General features: G+C 44.7%; 1 protein-coding gene across 2 annotated transcripts in view; it reads right to left on the reverse strand.

The window, feature by feature from the left end:
- Positions 1-17,699, reverse strand: part of DCP1B (decapping mRNA 1B) — a 42,500-nt gene extending 24,801 nt beyond the window's left edge. For both annotated transcript variants that reach the window (XM_065943160.1, XM_065943153.1), the window contains exons 1-3: positions 17,536-17,699; positions 13,955-13,995; positions 11,872-11,999 (exon numbers count right to left, since the gene is read on the reverse strand). In XM_065943160.1, the coding sequence (XP_065799232.1) occupies positions 11,872-11,999; positions 13,955-13,995; positions 17,536-17,679 (313 nt within the window). In that variant the 5' untranslated portion in view covers positions 17,680-17,699. The remainder of the gene's footprint in view (positions 1-11,871; positions 12,000-13,954; positions 13,996-17,535) is intronic.
- Positions 17,700-20,526: the final 2,827 nt, after the last annotated feature.

Below are 20,526 nucleotides of genomic sequence, written 5' to 3' on the forward strand. Positions count from 1 at the left end.
GGGATCCAGCTCCCTGACCAGGGCCCCCTGCATTGGGAGCGTGGGGTCTTAGCCACTGGGCCACCAGGGAAATCTCCCCAAAGTGACCTCTCTCTGACTCTCGTCTCACGTCGAGTCTGTGCGTCACTCACACAGTGCTGTCACACGGGCGTCCTTGTCTACGCGTGCCAGACTGTTAAGTTCTGAGAGGAGAGTTTTTCCCTGAACTCTGTGTGAGGTCCTGTCTGCAGTGAGTCCCCTGGTCCCAAAGGATGAGGCGTGAAGGCCGCGTGGACTGGCTGGCCAGGCGAGAGGAGCACTGAGGACCCGCACAGAGGGTGTAACCCAGTGAGCCGCGGGTATCACAAGGCAACAGCGGAAACACGAGAACCCACAGTGAGGCTCTGCTGTCCGTCAGGCTTTTCAGAGCGGGCCAGTTCTTGAGATAAACAGTCTCCTTCAGGGCTTAGACCTGTTCACGTGCTGAACACCAGCAAGAGAACAAAAAAGCAACTCTGGGTTTAAGGTTGGAGTGACAAGTGTCATCAGTCAGGTCCCTGCAGATGTGTGCCCCTTAATCATGTATGAAAACACATTAGCTCCGGAGCTGTGGCTTGTAGGAAAGAGATCAATTTTTCAGTTAGAATGGCAGAGGAGGCTAGAGACAATGAGTAAGATTTGTTGACCACAGTGTAAATTTAAAATTGCTTCTTTTTAAGAAGCGCAGGCTGGGGGTGGGGGGTGGGGGAGAGTGTCCTTGAAGGCTGCCCTGGCCACTGCACTCACGCATAGCAATGAGCTCACTGATGGGACAGGGCACCTCTTCTGACTGGCACGAAAGGTCAAACTCCTGTCCCCACCCCCCACCCCGTCCCCGCCAACACGGTCTGAACGAGTTTAAGGATCTTCGTCTCTCTGCCCGGGTCCTGAATAGAACAACATTCTGTTGTCACTCCTGCAAACACTAAGATTCTGTCTGTTAAGAGCGACACGTATTTGAGTCTTCGTTGCTGGGCGGGTTCTTCCCTAGTTGCAGCAAGCAGGCACTACTCTCTAGGTGGGGCGTGTGGGCTTCTCACTGCGGAGGCTCCAGGGTGCAGGGGCTTCAGTACTTGCAGCACTCGGGCTCAGGGGTTGCGGCTCATGGGCTCTACAGCACAGGCTCAGGAGTGCTGGCACTATGCAGGCTTAGTTGCTCCGTGACCTGTGGGACCTCCCTGGACCAGGGATCGAACCTGTGTCCCCTGCATTGGCGGGCGGATTCTTGTCCACCGTGCCACCAGGGAGGTCCCGTACAATTACTTTGAAGGGATTTCTGGACTCTAGACAACGTCAGCGGCTCAATACTCAACCCCTGAAGTTTGTATGGGAGACGGTGTGTACACATGCAGACAGGTGCTTTTGGAGGTGGGGCGGCACAAATCACAGCCCCCCAGAACAAGGCCTGGCCCACAGCAGGAAAACAGCATGGGGGAGGCAGGCAGGCAGGCAGGAAGCCCATCAGATTCTCAAAGGGCTCTGTGATCCCCAAAAGGTTAGGAAGTACTATCTGAGGCTACGGACATACCAGTAAGGATCTCAGAATGGAAAAATAAACTCACCGTTATCTGCGGGCAGATAAGGCAGCTTTCATTTCCCTAGTAATAAATTTACACAGGGCTCACTTTTAACCTTTCAAATTGCTTTTGTAGTAACTGCTTGAACTGATTCCAAGGTTAAGACAACAAAAGATAAAGCCTCAAGGTCTTAGAATCTGCTGGATTGAGAGAGCTTTCGTTCCTCCCGGTGGCCTGAAGCCGAGGAGAGGCTGATGGCAACCGGGAACCCCCAGCGTCTTCTGCCACCTGCCCAGGTTCGGGCACGCTGTGACCTGAGCTCAAGGTGGGATCTTTGTGTCAATCTCCATCATGAAGTTGGAAAGAGGGAGGAATTTTGGGAAAGCGGGGCCACTCTGTGGCTCCTTCTCAATCACCCCAAGCAGAACATCATTAAACTGGACAGAAACATCAGACATATGTAGGTGTGTAATGACTTGGATTAATATACAAGTATCTGGGAGTTACTTTAAGTACATTACACCTATCTACTTATCCAGATCTGGTCATTTGCTGTGTTTATTTGGTACCACAGAATGCAAATAAAATATAAGATCAGGTCTCTGCCCACAAGGGGCCTGTAATTTATGACTCACACCACTGCTTTAGGCATAGTGCAGGTGGTCAACGACTAGTTCATTCATGGTGACCTGGCACCGAGAACCAAGAGGTCTCACAAGAGGCTGCTTCCAAATTCTGACTTATCTGTGCAAATCTGACCTTCTCACTGCTATTATCCTCTTATGAATAAAGTTACTACGAGGATTTGTGGAGAAGTCTTTTGGGAATGTACATGTTTAGTTAGAACAGAAGAAGGTAACATGTATGGCAGTCATGGTTGACCTGTACAGATAGGTAAACTGGATCAGTCTGGCAAGGAGTTTAGGTTTATCAGTTTTACTTTTTTCAAAGAACCAGTTCTGGGTTTTGCTGATTTTCTTTTTCAGTGTTTTATTTCATTGATTTCTGCTCTTATTTTTCCTTCCTTCTGCTTGCTTTGGGCTTAATTTGCTCTTCTTTCTAGTTTCTTAAGGTGGAACCTGAATTACCCATTTTAGACTTTTCTTCTTTTCTAATAGAAGTATCTGATGCTATAAATTTCCCTACCAGCCCAATTTCACTCACATCTGACACGTCTCTTCATCTTTATTCAGCTTGTTTTCTAATTTTCTTGCCTTTCTGACACATGAGTTATTTGGATGTGTGTTGTCTAATTTGAAAACTTTTGTGGGTATTTCAGGTATCTGTTACTGGTTTCTAGTTCAATTCCGCTGTGGTCAAAGAGCATATTCGGTATGGTTCCTATTTCTTTAAAAATCTTTAGGCTTGCTTTATGCCCCATGATAACCTGACCTTGGGTGCTGGCCCATGAGCACCTCAGAAGAGGCTGTCTCCTGCTGTGGTTGGTGCAATGTCTGATAAACATCGATTACCTCAAGTGAGTTGATAGTGTTATTCAAGTCTCCTATAGACGTGCTGCTGCTATTTGTTCTGCCAATCATGGAAAGCGGAGCTCAAGTCTCCAAGCACAACTGTGGGTTTTAACTTCTTTCAGTTCTATCATTTGTCACTTTGAGTATCCTGAAGTTCTGTCATCAGGCTAAGTATTTCGGGTGAATTGATCCTTTTATGATTATGTAATGTATCTCTTTACCCCTGGTAATTTTCTTTGTTCTGATGTCTATTTTGATATTAATATAGCATCCCTGGCTTTCCTGAAGTTTTTTAAAAATCTATTTTTAAAAATGTAAGTACGGTTGATTTATAATATTGTGCTCATTTCAGGTATACAAATGATTTAGCCACATATATATTCTTTTTTCAGATTCATTTCCCACGTAGGTTGTTACAAAGTATTGAGTAGAGTTCCCTGTGTTATACCGTTGGTCCCTGTTGTTTTTCATGTGCACAGTCGTGCGTGTATATTACTCCCAAGTGGCCTTCTTTTAATTAGCATTCCCATGGTTTGTCTCCCCTCTCTTTTGCTCTGTTGGTACCTCCTTTCTTGCCTTCTCTTGGATTATTAAAATGTTTTAGTATTCAGTTTTCATCTATCTATTGGTTCTCTTTTTAAGTGGCTGCTCTAGGAATCACACTATACATATCTAACTTTTCAGTTTACACAGTTATTTCACCACTTCATGCAAAATGCAAAGGCTTTACAACTACACAGCTCCTGTCCCCCACCACCCTTAACCTTAGCTGTCCTGTGAGTTACATCTATACACAATGAATCCCCCTCCTGATACTGCTGTAACTTTTGCTTTTGGTAGTCATTTGCATTTTAAAGAATCTGAGGGCAGAAAATCATCTGTTCCACCGACCATTTTTTTTTTTACTATTTATGTTGCTCCTCCTTTACCCCGAGGCCCCAACCTTCCCTCGGCAACACTTCCCTTCAGTCTGAAGAACTTCTTTCAGCCTTTACTTCACAGCAGGTCTGCTGACAGGAAAGTATTGAAGGTTTTCCTTTATCTGAAAGTATCTTTTTGTTTTACTTTCCTTCCCGAGGAACATTTTCACTGGAGATAGAATTCTAGGTTGACAGTTGTTATTTCAGCACTGTCTTCCAGACTCCATGGTTTCTTAAGAGAAATTTACTGTCATTCAAAACATTGTTCTGTAGGTACCATTATTGGTTCTAGGCTTTTTGTTTGTTAAAGTCTGTTTTTCACCAGTTTGATGATGTTTATGGGCATGATTTTCTCTGAGTTTATCCTGTTTGGGGTTTTCTGAGTTTCTTGAATCCATGCATTTGTGTGTCACCAAATTTGGAAAAATTCCAGCCATGCTTTCTTCAAATACTTTTTCTACAGCAGTCTTTCTCCTTTCTTGGGAGAAATGTGTGTGTTACAAATTTGTGACACAAATTCAGACTTTTTGGTATTGACCAACAGGTGCTGCGAGGCCCTGTTTTTTGTTTTTTAACCTCTTTCCTGTATATTTTTCAGGTCGGATAGTATCTACTGATGTGTTTCATGTTCACTGACTCTTCTTTCTTCTGCCATCTCTGTACTGCTAGTAAGGCCATTCACTAGACACCCTATTCTGTCCCAAATGTTTCTTCTGAGTTCTCTCTTACACTGCTTCTCTGCTGAGAATTTCCATCTTTCCACTCATCTCTGAGGACCTGTCCCACCTCACAGGGCACAGTAACTGCCTTACAGCCAGCCACTGGCCTACCACGCCAGCATGTGTGTCATCTTGGGGCAACCATCTGCCGACCGACCTTCCCCATGAGAGCTGTCAGATTTTCCTGGCTCTCTGTGTGATGGATAATCCTGCGTTGCATTTGGACGTCTTGTTGAGATTGTGAGACTCTGAGTCTTCTGAAAACTCTTCAAAGAGTGTCAAGATGGTGATCGATTTGTTCAAGTTTAGACAGGAAGATGGTTAGACAGCATCACAGACTCACTGGACATGAATCTGAGTAAACTCAGGGAGATGAAGGACAAGGGAAGCCTGGCATGCTGCAGTCCATGGGATTGCAAAGAGTCGGACATGTCTGAGTGACTGAACAACAGATAGGGAGTCCCATCCTGCCTTCTGTAGATGATGGTTCCCATGTCAGTTCTATTTTCAGAGGTGTGTCTGCCCCGTGCAGACGCCACTCAGGGGCTGGCCTGGCGCGTGGTGGTAGTGGACGTGGTGGGTTAGTTCTCTGGACCTCGGCTGTGGTTCTGTGGCTCTGGTGTGTGTGTGTGTGTGTGTGTGTGATGCTCACAGGTGAGATCGGGACAGAATCAGGGGGTCTCTTTGTCCAGCACACTCTCCAGCTCACAGGGGCCTTCTCCCCAGTCTTCTGGCCACAGAGTCAGGGTATCTCTCAAGAGGTCTAACTTCTCACACTGTCAGGTAGCCCCCACAGCTGGGCAGCTTGCAGGGTAAAGCAAAGAAATATCAATAAAAAAGCCCATACACACACACACACACACACACATATATGAAAAAGTGAAAGTCGCTCAGCCACGTCCGACTCTTTGAGACCCCAATGTCTATACAGTCCATGGGATTCTCCAGGTCAGAATACCGGAGTGGGTAGCTGTTCCCTACTTCAGGGATCTTCCCAACCCAGGGACTGAACCTGCGTCTCCTGCATTACAGGTGGACTCTTTACTGTCTGAGCCACCAGAGATGACATATGTGTACATATATGTGTGTGCATATACACATGCTAAGTTGCTTCAGTTGTGTCTGACTCTGTGACTCTATGGTCTGTAGTCCACCAGGCTCCAGGCAAGAACACTGCAGTGTGTTGCTAAGCTCTCCTCCAGGAGATCTTCCCAACCCAGGGATTGGATGTCTCCTGCATTGGCAGGCAGATTCTTTACTGCTAGTGCCACCTGGGAAGCCTATATATATATGTATCTCCTAGGAGTTCCCTATGCGCTTGAGACCACAGGGGCCCCTTCTCCAGCCCCTCGGGCAGAGGCAGGCCTTCTGTGGGATGTCATGTGCCTGTCAGCCCTCACTGCCAAGGGGGCAGCTTGGGTTTGCAGGGCAGCCGGCTCCGGGCCAGGCTCGGAGGGGAGGGGGGACTCTTCACACTCTGAGCTCACAGCAGCCCACTCTCCAGGCCTCCACAGAGAGGTTCCCCCTGGTTTCTGCTGCTTCTGTCCACAGTCCTGGGACATGGCTCGCTCTCGAGTCACATTCAGGAGATAAAGCAGGAGCGAATAAACCAGGAGACTTGCCACCACACTGGCTCTTCTTCAAGTTCTCACTTCCCTTTGATATGCCTGCTGTTGTTTCCTCTCATAATCCGCAGGCTCTCTGGTTTTCTGTTCTGTCCACAACTTTCACTGTAGCCAGTGAGAGGAGTGTCAGTGTGAACCTGCTCTATTTTGGCTGGTGTTGGAGCTTATCTCTCACTCTAAGGACTTATGAACCAGCCCAGGTAACGGAAGCCTGGCCTGGGATGGATGCAGGACTGGAAGGAGTAAAGGGCTGAGATCCGGCCACGAGCCGTGAAGGCCTGGAGCTCACTTTGCCATCACCACAACTAAAGCCCCTCCCGTGGAGACCGAGCTCTACAGACAGGGGCATGAGATGTCCCCTGCTGGCTGCTATGCAGCCCCACTGAGCCACCGGAAGCCCTCTCCAGTTGTATTTTTAATTTAAATTCTCATAAAAATAACACACACACACACACATATAATTTTAAATATCAGACGCTGTGAGATTTTATGACCGATAGCAGAGTTCTGCTCCAGCCATGATGGGCCTGACTACTGCTGCCCAAAAGCAACCTTCTCCATGACAGTTACTTTTGCTCTCCAATTCTTTTCTCATCCAGCGATTTTTCTGGTGTGTCGATCTCTTTTCCTATATATCATGTATATGCTTTTTTTTTTTCTTTAAGGTTTTTCTTCTTGATGTGGAATATTTTTAGCCTTTTACGGACTTTGTTACTGTCTCATATTTTTGCTTTTTGGCTGTGCAGCACGTGGGATCTTAGCTCCCAGGGGTTGAACCCATACTCTCTGTGTTGGAAGGTGAAGTCTTAACCACTGGACCGCCAGCGAGGTCCCTGCGCTACTTTTTGATTCTTAAAAAAAAAATAATCCACTGAAGAGAATTTAGTTTTCTGACAATACATGCACACTCTCATCTAGAAACACATACACTTTTCCCCCCATACTTTCAATGTAAGTATAACCTATCTCACATTTGGTGTTTTGTCTTCATGGTCAGGAGAGCCAAATGGTGTACTATGACTCTATTTCCTTTTCTGTACATTTTGTTTTCCAAGGAATTAAGAATTGCTTCATTTGTTGTTTTCCATGCCCTTAGCTTTCAATGTTCCTACATCATTAACCAAAGTCACTGAAAAAGGAACTGTAAATATCCCAACAGATTCAAACTCTCAGGTGTAAACTTTTTCTTAGACACACTTCCTAAAGCCTTTCATCTTCCTACACTAATTAAAACAGACTTTTCTTTAGTTCAGATGCATAGCGGGTCACCATGGACTCTTTACCACTGTTCTCCGAATTCCTCTACCTCCAACCTGTGCTTGGATTCCCCCACTTTCCTGCGTGGCTTGTGTATCTGTCACAATAGCCCAGGTCACGCTGCACTAACAAACAACACTTGAATGTCAATGGCTTACACAGCACACGTCTGTCATGGGCCACCTCTGTACCACGTCACCATCATTCCAGGACCCAGGCTGACAGAGCAGCTTCTGCCTAAACAACCCTAGTCCTCACAGCAGAAGGAAGAGATGTGGTCACTCGGGAGTTGGTTCGTACATATCTGCTCACTTCTACCCACATCTCTCTGGCCAAAGTGACTCACACAACCATACTTGAGGCCTGGGGCAGGTGGGGCGGGGGCGGGGGCGGGGGCGGGTGCGGAGAGAGAATTATACAAGAGCCTCCCGGAGGGGTGAGTGGAAAGGAACCAGACCACACTGTCGGGTCTGATGTCAATAGACCAGAGGTACCGTCCCCTGCAGGGCAACGGTTAGTGGTCATGAAGAACAAAGCAGTCACTTTGAGTCTTCCTCTTCCCTGTTCATTCCATCTTGTTCATGAAATACACCCTCCATCTTCATGGGTTTGTGTATCTTTTTTTTACTCCTTTATTGTCATTTCAGTTGTTTCAGGAATGTGTTCAATCTACCACATTGAGCCAAAAGTCTACCAACCAATCACTTTAAAAGGAAACTTGTAGGATGTAGTCTAACTGAAAGATGAGGACTGTCTATAACTATCACTTCCACCCTTTTCTACCATTTGAGGCAGCTTTTCTCAGATCTTAAAATGTCAATGAAGCGTTCAAATTGTGCTGCTTTATGAGAACAAAACTACCCAATATGGTGAACTCACTTTAAAACTGAGCGGTTTTCTAAAACAGCTTTGAGCCTAAGTATCTTGACTTCTGCCTTTTCTGATCTGCTGTAAGCGCCAAGCTTATGTTTGCAATAAAATCAACCAGTTCAAAAGAACTTCATTCTGATTCTGTCACCACAGACAATACTATATTGAACATGCTGGCCAAGCTCTGAAATCTACCTGTCATTGTTGTCTGTAACTTATCTTAAATAAGATGATATAGTCAGAAAAATATGGTTCTAAAATACATCTCCCTATACCAGAATCTTCTTTAGTTTTGAAATGGCAAAGACAGTAAACAGTTACTAGAGGACAGTGATACACAAGAAATGGTCAAATTCAGCTTTATGTTGCATTATTTTTATTTGATATTCTCTTTTCTAATAACTGAGATATAGTAGATTCTCAACCTAAACAAAAGAAACTTGCTTTTTTATCTCTGGAGTGTATACTGCAAAACTAAAAGGTAAACCTGGCTCAGACCCCTCACTCCTCTGCTGGCGCTTCAGCTGCGTGGGCCTGCATGTCTGAGGCTGGGCTTACTCAGTTCAGATGCTCTTTCCATCTTAAGAAAGTTACAGACTCTGTAAATTATGTAATCCCTCTAATCTCAGTTTCCTCATTTACAAAACAGAAACAGGAGGATTTCTAAGGAAAAGTGATGAGAATTAAATAACCCATAGAAAGCCATGACGTCATGCCTGGGAGGCAGGAAATGCCCAGTGAAAGTTTGCTGAGAAAATAAAATTTCTGTCCTAATACAGCAGCTATCCTATGTACCTTGAAAGCTTACAGAGGTCAAGCTTTTTGACAGCCAGGCTTAAACATCATGAATGCTTTACTGTAATAAAACCATACAAGTTGTATTTGGCCAAAATCCAAAGTTACTTATTCATTAAACTTTTTTTTTTTTAATTAAATGAAAGTTTGAGATTTCTACCTCTTTATTTTGCTCTTCTAAATCCATACAATTCTATAAAGAGACAGTTACCTCCTCAGGTACTAATTTTTTTAAACCTAGCGTTTAAAAACCTAGAGTCTGAAAAACTCACCAGAACCCTTTCTCAGTGCTGCTTCTCGACGTGTCCCAACCTGGCCTGTGACACACACTGGTCCAAGTGAAACCTTAGAACTAACCAGAGAACCCTGACTCAACAGAACTCGAGAGGTACAGTCTAAAAAATAGTCCTGAGGGAAGCTGGGTTCATCTTCCAAAGGCTGATGAATGAATCTATACATCATCAGAGAACATACAAACCTGGGGCAATTTATCACATGGAGTATCAGAGTTACTTAAAAACATCAGCAAGGTACTGACACTCTGAGAGCACCTGGAGCAAACCCTTCTGGGAAACTCTGATGTCAGAGGCTGAAGAGGCTTTTGTAAATAAACTAAAACCAAGTGACTGACTGCACAGTCAAGATGCACCCGATGATAAAGACAAAAAGCAAAATAAATTCAGGAAGGTAAACAGATTCACTGCCTTCCATTCCCTGATGTTCAGCTGACTTCACGTCTTTCCTATGGAAGCTCATTAGAGACACTTGAACGTGCACCGAGAAGGCTGCCTTCGATTTGCGCTCATGCGGGACAGAGGCAAGGGCAGCCCAGCAGGTGCAGGGAGAGCGGCAGGCTGGCGTCAGAACGTGCGGGTCGGGCAGGGCTGAGGCCCCCGGACACTCAGTTCTCTCGTCTGCAAAGCAGCGGGGAGCAGTCTGCCACTCAGAGCTGGGACGAGGAAACGTGGGAAAATGAAGGAAAACACCTGGGACGGTGCATCCGATAGAAACGTGGGTGAGCCACAGAGGAGAGCCACAAATGGAATTTTAAATAAAAAAATAAAAAGAAGCAGGTGAAATTAAGTTTAATGATACTTTTTATTTAACTCAATATACTAAAAAAGATTACCATTTCAACAGGTAAACTGATATGAGACTACTTTTTTTTTTTTTACATTTTTTTTTTGGTACTAAAGTCTGTGAAAATCAGCGTGTTTCTGACACTCACAGATCAGCTCAATTCAGACCAGCCGCCCACAGGAACGCACGGGATGGTGCAGCGTGGAGCCCAGGAGGGGCTGAGCATGTTTACCAGACCCCAGCAGACAAACCCTGCGGGGCTAAGGAGATCAACCACATCAAACAGAGCTTGTATGTTCCTATCTTTGGTGTAGTATATAATACCTAATAGGTAATACTGCAGCAAGAATTGGTCGGTATCATCTATACTGACTAGACTCAGTATTTACCCAAAATAATAGCAACCCAAAATTATTATAAGCCACTAATAGTCATTCATTTTATATTTATTTTTGTGGTTAATTTTGTTTATTAGGATTTGAATTACATATCAATCTCACATAGAATCTAATAATCTCAAAAAAAGAAAATATAACCTGACATAAGAATAAGTACACAAAAAATTTGAACTACAAGTTACAATTGATTAAACTACACCTTCTGGCAAAGAAACAGGAATACGAAACAAAATATTTCTCTATTTTACTAAACTTTTCACTTCACAGGACCTACCATTAGAAAGTCATGTTTAATAGCTTTCTTGTAATTTTTTTCTTATAAAAGGTTGACTGCATTCTCTAAATAGGATGACCACCTATTATGACAACTCAGTTACATGTGAATATAATTTTAAGTAAATATAGTATTAAAATGATGCTATATTTACTTTAGAACAAGTCAATGGGGATGAAGCACAAAATACGACTTGTGTTACATTTGTTACTAAGGTGAGTAGTACACAGTAGGCAAATTCTTGTATCCTGAGCTCAAAGAATAGGGTGGAAGATGAACAGAAACCGTTTCTGAACTGCAAAGTCATCACGGAGCAAAGCACATGCACCCGTGTTTCTGCAGCTCCGAGTCTGCACTCATTTCCTGTGTGGAGAAACTCCTGAGTCACATCACTCTCATCCACTTTTGTGGGCCGCCCCTCAGTGCAGCACAAGCGGTCAGATGAGACACAAGAGTGAAATGGACATAGGACTGTGGGTGGGCGACTGCTACCTCATTTCAAGCCTGACAGGGACCATTTAGCTAACAGGACTTCAGCTTTACCAAGTGTTAGGAAGTTCTTAACAACCAAAACTCATTGGACTTTAAGATGCTTCTGGAAGACAGGCCCCCTCCCTCAAGCATCTCGTCGGATGCTCAGCCACAGGGACCCACAAGCTGAATCGCTAGTCGAGGTCCTCTGTGGACTCCCAGCCCAGGACTCACCTCCCCCGGCCCTGCTCGGGCTCACACACAAAGCAGCCCAGCTGTGGAGTTTGAGCTTTAAACACTCACCCCTTCACAGTCACACTGTCTCCGTCTAAACTCTCCCGAGGAAGACGCCATCCCCCGCCGAGCCTTCCACCTCCCAGGCCACCCGTGCTGACCCAGTCACGGACACCAAACACCACGACAGTCACCACGGTCCCTCACACGTGCAGACTCACATCTGGCATTTCTGTAGAGAAGGAAGGGGTCCTGTAGCAGGAAGTCCAGGTCTTTGGTGATGGGCTCCGTCCTGTTCTCCATGCTCAGCCTGTTCATGATGGTGAAGCCGTGCTTTGGAGACGCGGACCTAGAGGTCGCCAGGGCAGGGGACATGGAGAGGGGGCGTTCAGAGCAGAGCGCTTCCAGGACAGGGGCAGCCATCGCACCTTCAGCCTTCCTGCCCCTTCACCGTGGGCCGCACCAACATGCGGACGTGTACGGTGAAGTCCAGCCCTACAAATCTAAGGGCCGGGGAGGGGGGGCACAGACACATAGCTGGTTTCCCTACCTAGGCTGCAAGCTTCTTTAAGGCAGACATGGTAACCACTTTAAAAAAAAATACTGACACAGACTTTTAAAGAAGGTTGACCGTTGATATAGAGTGTATATCACAGTTACAGGAAATGTTAGTGTTGGTCTGAAATTGAAAACTGCATAATTTTTTACAGAAACAATGCAACTCTGGTCAATGAGCTAGTGAGGATACACAGTACAATTAAAACTTTATACAATTTAAAGCAAAGAGGAGATATCTACTTTTCTTCAAGCTTCTCACAGATAAGCTACTATAACATTTTTTTGTCCATAGAACTGTGCATTTAGTGACTTTTTAGTTTTCAATTTTGTTCAATAAACCTGTAGTGCCTACTCTCTGACAGGCAGGAAGAACCCTGATCACAAAGAAACTAACAACTACAAGTGCATCTGTCTACCCTTGGAGGGTAGCCAGACACCAGCCCAATGTGCAACTTCCGTAACAAAACAAGGCACAAGTGCAGGCTGCAGACTCACCCTGGGGCCAGGGACACGCCCACAGGGATGTTGTGCGCAACCGGGAGAGACGGGGTCTGCATCTCAAGTTTTACTTCACCTCCAACCATCTGATCTACTGACCATCGTTCTCTTTTGAGATTTATTTTAAAACTGATGGAAGGCCATCCTTGCCTAATTTATTTTACTTAGTGGTAGAGCGGTGCTGGGCATAAAGGCAGTACCAGATGTAATCACGACCATCATTTCAAGTTAAATTCTGGGGCAGTGTGAAGAGTGACTCCCAAAGCTTTCAACAGAGGGTGCTCTGAAAACCACCATGGGGCATAACTCTATTACAGACAGACAGACATGGGGGGAAGCAAAGACATGGTTTTTAAAATGGATTAGGTGTTTTTACAGAATCAGAATTTGATTGTTCCAGTATTTTGGCAGCTCTGCAAAGTCTCTGTGGCTGTATAGGCACTGCCTGTCACCTGATCCCAGGGATGGTCTAGTCACACCTTGGTTTATCTTCAAAGGTGAATGGGCGTATAAACACAGATGAGAGAGAGAGGGTGTATGTGTGTATATAAGTGTCTGCACCAGGCCTCTGTCCTGTATCTCTGAAACCTGCTGATGGTGACAGGACTCAGCTATGACATTTTATGTGAATGTTTATGTGAACAAGAAGTTTAGCTGTTAAGACAGTATTCACACTACATATCTCTGTGTATATGTGTTAACTATACAGATATTAATAATATCTGATAAAAAATTACCCTAAAACATGAATTTATTAAATCTTTCCTAAAACTTATTTTGTTAGTTATACGACGGAGTACTCAGAGACATCTTTAATCTTGGATCATGCTTCTTTAAAGAGTCATAGGCAAAGGTGGCCAATAACATTCTCTTCCAGACACTGATTAAATGATCTAACATTCTCAACAGTGCACTCCTAGTTCCTCATCAGTTCACTGTATTCAAGTACTCTGTACCACTCACTTGAGCTAAAGAATAAATATTTAATTCTGTTTTAAAAAGAACATAAAGATTTAAGTTCAGCTATACTGGAGTTCACATTATATTCTGTAATTAGTATTCACCACACTAGACAGATGACATTATTCAGTATTTCCTTCCGTATGTCAACTAGTTACTTCAAACTCAGATTCAGTGTCTGTACTTCTCTGAACTATAATAAAACTCCACTTGAGGAAGGGAGACACAGAGAGCTAAAGACATGACTCAAAGGCTGTCAGCTTCTCTATAAAAGTGAAGGACTCTTACCTTGTGTAAACAAATAAGGTTCCCTCCACATCAGTCTTTTCCTAAGAAATAAAACAAACAGTAACATAAGCATATTTTCTTCACTAATGGGAAACAGTCACAGAGGTCAGAGAACACAAACATCTTAGAGAACAGGAATTCGATCCTGTTTCAAGTGGGGGTAATTCTTAGGGAACGGGAAAAAGCAGACTTTGCCAGTGGTGACTTTGCTGCTTAAGCAGCAGGAAGTGCCCTCCTATTGCCATTTACAAACAAACCACTGATGCCTCTCTTTACCAAGCACAGGGGGCACAACACCTCTGGTTGGACAAAAGGAAACAAACATGCTCCACAGCCTCCTAAGAAAGAAGGGATGGTAGTAACTGTGCTGTCCACCCCTCTGTCTCTGGGCTGGGGGCACAGCCAGCCACAGAAACCACTGTTTTCACACGTCTCTCTCCTCCTCCGTTTTCTGGTTTCCTTTTCTCTTGTCATGTCCTGTCACCTAGAACAGAGGACCTGCCTGTAACTCTACCTCATCTACTACACAGAAGACAGCAACGCAGCTGTGGTTCTCAGACAAATTAATCACCTATCTGGTGCAGAATATTGAAATAAAGTAATACGGAAACATCACCCAGCTAGGACACAAGAAATCTGCCTCAGAGGAAGTGGGAAACTTGTAAAGTGAAAATGAGAAGTGATCATTTCAGTTCCCTGGGAAGGGCTCTTTTCCAATTCTCCAGGCCCTGATGAAAATGCTCTTACTAAAAAAAAAAACAACTTAGGTATGCATTTGTCTGATTAACTAGTAATCAGACTATGTAACTCAGAATTTTAAATATACTTTTGCTATTTACATGGCTTAATCTCAACATTCTATTAAACCTCTCAATATTTTGTTATTTTTTTATGTCCATTAGCAGTGTCATTCAAAATTTAAGTACTCTTGTGTTTTTGGTGAAAAATACTTTCTTTAGGAAACAAAAGTGTAATATTAAAATGATAATTCTGAAGAGGCACACAAGAAATTGGAAGCACAAGCTTCTCCATGCTCAAGTAATTTCATCATCCTTAAATGGATTAAGTAAAGTGACCACTTGCTATGAAGACAGAACACTTTTCTGTCTTTCAGTATTTGACTCTGGACTATTTCATCCCATATCCTAGGCAGGCTGTTCATACAGATCAGTGTAGACAACGCTAATAGCCTTTGACTTGTTTGTTTTTTCCTTAATGAAGCAGTAACAGAAATAACCTTTTCCTTAAAGGGAAAAAAAAGGGCTTTAATGTCCAATTTTAGTTTTGGAAATTCAAAATGAGAATTGTAAAAGGCATGTTTCTCCTGAAATTATTCTGACTCAAAACATGCAATTCTGAATTGATTTATGTTCTTTGCCTCAGTTTCTCCACTGAAAAGGGATGATCAGCTTACATCACCTATATTTTTTTTAATTAAAAACATATTTTTCAACAAAGGCTCTATAACACTTAGATAAAAAGGCCTTTGGGTATAAATTTCTGGTTTATTATGGTTGAAACAGCTCATATTCATGCATTTTCTTGTTCCCTCCACAGTTATCCAGGGTAACCAGATTTTTTTTTCTTTCTAGGCAAAGCCAGGTTTGGGGGTTTGAGAGACAGTGAAAGCAAAATGCTATTAGATCCTTCTTATGTCCTGCAAGTAAAGAAGACTTTTATGTTAAAGTATTAGTTTACAGTTCTGAGGGATTTTAGCTTAAATTTTAAAAGTACAATTTAACGATTTGATACTATATTATAAAAACTAAGAAGTGCTAAAACAATTCAGCAGTTCAAAATTTAAAATAATAAAGTAGAATGTAAAATAATGCTAGTTCACAAACTACTGGGGCTTGTCAGACTCCTGGACACTTTTGAAACAATGTAATCTATATCTGATTATTCTGTTAAAATAATGAAAAGTCAATCTCCATTTACCCTCTAAATCTGCTTTTCTCAATCACATATGCAGCATCTGAGTCACCTAAGAAGTTTTCAACGGATAACAAATGCCTGGGCCTCATACCCAGAGACTCTGATTTGGTGGGCTGTACTTCATTTTTGGCAGCACTGGGTCTTCGCTGTGGCACTCGGGCACTTCATTAGTTGTGAAGCACAGGCTTGAGGGTGAGGGGGCTTGAGGGGGAGTGGGCTCAGCAGCTGTGATGCAAGGGCTCTCTAGTTGCCCACTCTCTAGTGCCAAGCTCCTCTGTCCATGGGATTCTCCGGGCAAGAACACCGGAGTAGGTTGCCATTTCTTTCTCCAGGGGATCTTCCGGACCCAGAGATCGAATCCGGGTCTCCTCATTGGCAGACGGGTTCTCCACCACCATATCACCAGGGAAGCCCTAACTTTCCTTACAGCAGCTCATTTTCCATCCCTTCTTCATTCCATACTCCTCCTGCTGAATGCCTGAAGCCATTCTTCATCCATATCCAGTGTCATAAGAACCCTACTCCTTTATGTCCACCTCCAAGTACTGTCTCCTCTATCTCAAGAACGTCCCACACACTTTCATCAGGTCTCTGTCTAAAAGCCCCCACTATGGAGGCAGACGGAGACAGGGTGACAGTTCTTTTGCCCCCAGCAACTGCCCTGCAGCTAAAGCAGGTCTGTCTTTTTTTCCCTGCCACCACAGCCTTGAAGATGAGTACTCTGAAAGAATGACCTTTTGTGGGATGAATTATGCACTGTCTGAAGGCAACAAGTCCAGGAAGCAGGAAAACATAATTCCTGTAAATAATGCATTGTGACACCTGGGCTTTCCGATGAGGCTGTAGAAAAGCCTTGCCAGGTACCCAGTATAGTTAGTTACTCGGTAACTATGGTAACACGTGCCGGACTCACTGACCCTGTCCAGAGCCTGTAGGAAACCACCGCTATTCAAGGGGGACCCCTTTCCGTACACATTAACTTCTCTGAATCCCCAGACTCTCGCCCTGCTGTCAAGTCACTCCAGAGAACGACACCTCAGGCCCTCATCTCTACTTTGGGATTTCCTCGGCAGAAGAAAGACAATATGCCTCTGGCACTTTTCTACACAGCAGGAAATAGCTACTTGTAGAATATCTGCATTTGAAAAGATGCCGTTGAAACTGTCCACCACGTCGGTCAAACTCCTTTACACAAACACAGCCGACACTCTCCTCCGAAAACAGGGGACACACAGCCAGCTTCCTACCCCGGGACCACGCGGAACCCGCGTCCCTCCATTCCTGCCCTTTTCGGTGAATTTCCTCGGTTACGAACTTAGAGCAAAGCAGTTCTCTTCTCTCTCACGTCAGGACCCACTTAGTGTTTTCGCTTTTGTGAGTGGCTTTCGTGGGGGCTGCAATGACCGGCTGCGGGAGAGAGGTGGCGAGGCGACGTGAACGCGCTGGGCTGTGTCTCGTCGGGGCTCTCCTCGCGGCCGGCTGGGACATGCCGGGGTAGGTGTCCGACCCGCTCCGTGAGTCTGGTCAACGCCACGGGAGGGGCCCGGGGACGGGCGGTCAGGGTCGCCGGACCGAGGGACTGCGGGAGGGTCGTCCTCGCCCGCCCCGCCCCCAGCCTCTCCCCGGCCCCGTCCGCCCGCACGTACCCACTCGTTGGCCCGGTGGCCGAAGGTGTACAGGGCGACCTGGCTGGCCACGTCCACAATGCGACTGATGTAGGGGTCGTGGCGCCGCAGGGCCGCCAGGCTGATGTCGCGCCCCTTCCCCGCCGGGCCACCTGCCGCCGCCATCTTCCCGTCGGCCCGCGGGGCGCCGCAGCCCTCTCGGCGGAGCGCTGAGCGCGCAGGCGTCACTGATCGATGGCCACCCCGCGCGGGCCCGCGATCGTTGCCACGGCAACCGCCAGGCTGCCCCCGCGCGGTGCTGTGAACATCCCGGGTACCCGAGCTTAGCTGGACGCCTGGCACTTCTGTTCCTGGCGCTCGGCGGTCAGAACCTGTAATGATATACACGCCTCGAGCGTGCTTAACTGAACAGGGAGGGAATACTGCGATTTCTCGTGCTCGGACGCCGGGTGGTTCGCAAAATGTGGTCCTCGACTCCGGGGGTGGGGGGCTCTGAGACCCTTTCAGGGGGTCTGCGGGTCAGAACCATTTTCGCGACAATCCTAAGACTCACGTGACTCATGCCCTGTGCTCGCTTTGCACGAATGCTGCAAAGACAATGGTGGGAGAAAGTGCAGGTGTCTTAGCAGGAATCCTGGCGGGCACCGCGCTTTACAGGCCAGTATCGCTAGACAGTATACGCAATAAGGCAGAAAAATCATTACTTTTATTGTATTTCAACTCTTTGGTACACTTTTAAAATTCTGTGTGAAAAAAATAGGAAGAATGCGTAAAGCACGTGTGCCAAGCTGCCATATTTACTTCCAGGAAAACACTTGGATGCTTGAGTTGCAAGCTGAGCTATTTTTTTATTTTTATTTTCACCAAGCGCTATTTTTACTTGAAAGGAAGATGGACAAAGTATGGTTATTCAGGAAGGCATTTGACAGACACTTTTAGAAAATAAATAACGTGCACCTGTCACTTCCAGGAAAACAAGGGGGTAATTATTGTCGCCAGTGATAATTTTTGAGCTTTCAAGCAAGATTGAGAAGTTTACAAAATGTGTACCCACTGCCATGAGCCTGACAGCTTCTCAATACACTAAGTGTTTTCTGATAAGATGGCTGAGTGCTTGGAAAGCCTGTGATGAGGGATTTGCTTTTAAAAACTTGAGAGAAAGGTGAACTGTTGATCACTGTGGTACATGTATAACTGGATGTACATTTTTTGTTAAAATGTTTCAATAAAGTTTTAACATTTCTTTTATAAAGAAATTTGCCTTTGAGTCTTGGGGGTCTTTAGGCAAGGTCTACCTTCTGATAATTTCAGGTAGTATAGTTGTCTCTCTAGTTCTTGGTCCAGTGCTTTGTGCTGAATAGAGATTTGTAAATGCTGATTCTGTTTTACTCAGTCGTAAGTGGGTAGAATGTACTCATTAAATATCAGCTTTCTATAAGAGCCCATGATTTACAGAACACTGAGATCTAAGTTGGCATGAAAGAGAATGCAATAACAAGTCCTGAACTTCCAGAGTTTACATCCTAAGGAAGATTAAAAACTTGAAAAGTTTATTTAATTTTCCATATTATAAAGAAAACAAGAAAGAAAAGGTGAAAGACCTTGAAGATTAGAGATCACACTCAGAGAAAGAAGATATATAATGCTGCACTGACTTTAGCATTGCTGTGTTGTTTATCTCCTAGTCCAAGAGCTTTGTTCTCTATCCGCGCCCCCCCCCCCCAAAGCTTAAATATCTAAACTTCTAGGAAGAACACAGACCTTTGTCTAATTTCTACTTGAATAATCCGTGTTTGTAAATTTGGGTCACCGTCACTTATCCAAATATACTAAGTTGCAGGCTCCAGGTTAGTAAAAGGCCATTTAAAATGGGCAAATTCTTTTAAAATTCATGTACTTCAACTTCCACTGCCTTCCATAGTGTGGTCACACTTACCCTGTGTTTTCAGAAACCTCATCATGGTGCATCTGTGTTTGCTGCGTTGTTTCAGTCGTGTCTGACTCTTTGTGACCGCATGGACTATAGCCCGCCAAGTTCCTCTGTCCATGGGATTCTACAGGCAAGAATACTGGAATGGGTTGCCATGCCCTCCTCCAGAGGATCTTCCTGAACCAGGGGTTGAATCCGTATCTCCTGCAGCTTCTACATTGGCAGGCGGATTCTTTACTGCGGAGCCACCGGGGAAGTCCCTCATCGTGGCACCTTGGATGAATATTGGAGTCTTTGATTATTTTATAATTGTTGTTATGAGATAAGATCTGTGTTAACATTTGGTGTTACAAAGTTGTAAACCACAACTTAAAACAAGTTACAGTATGATTAAAAAAATAATGTCTGGGTTTAGGTTGTTTATACCGTTGCAAAGACTAACATAAAATTCACCACTTAAGGTAATTGTAAGAACACAATATGCTTAAATTATTTAGAAATAGATATGAAACTGGAAAATGTTTGGTTTTCTAGCCACGTATGGATGTTTGTATACAAATGTAAACTGATGTTTTACAGCTTGCTAGTCTAGAAACGTAAATACACAGTCTGCTCCATCAGTACTCCTTACTGTGTTTTGTTTGTGTTTGTGTGTGTGTGTGCTCAGTCGTGTCTGACTCTCTGCAACCCCATGGGATCTTCCCCACCCAGGGACCAAACCTGTGTCTCCTATGTCTCCTACAGTGGTAGGCAGATTCTTTACCACTGTGCCACCTGGGAAGCCCTGACTGTGTAAAGAACCTCTAAGTTGTGCATTGTCAGGTTGTAGAATGTATTGGAGGGGAAAGAGGAGCTTCCAGGATGCCCCGAAGAGTTTGTGACCCTAAAATGGCTTAAATACCCTCTGATACCTTGTTGGTGCTGCCTGTATGGATTCCCAGCTCTTCATTCTGGACATTTTATACCAAAGGGTGACATGAGTGAGCAGTGAATGCCCTCTTTCTCCCAGTGGAAAAAGACGGTCTGAAGTTGTGTGTGTTATCAGTTGTTCTCAATTCATGGTCCCTTTCTTTTTGAAGCAG

The sequence above is a fragment of the Muntiacus reevesi genome, chromosome 1 (genome assembly GCF_963930625.1).
Source record: "Muntiacus reevesi chromosome 1, mMunRee1.1, whole genome shotgun sequence".
NCBI lineage: Eukaryota > Metazoa > Chordata > Mammalia > Artiodactyla > Cervidae > Muntiacus > Muntiacus reevesi.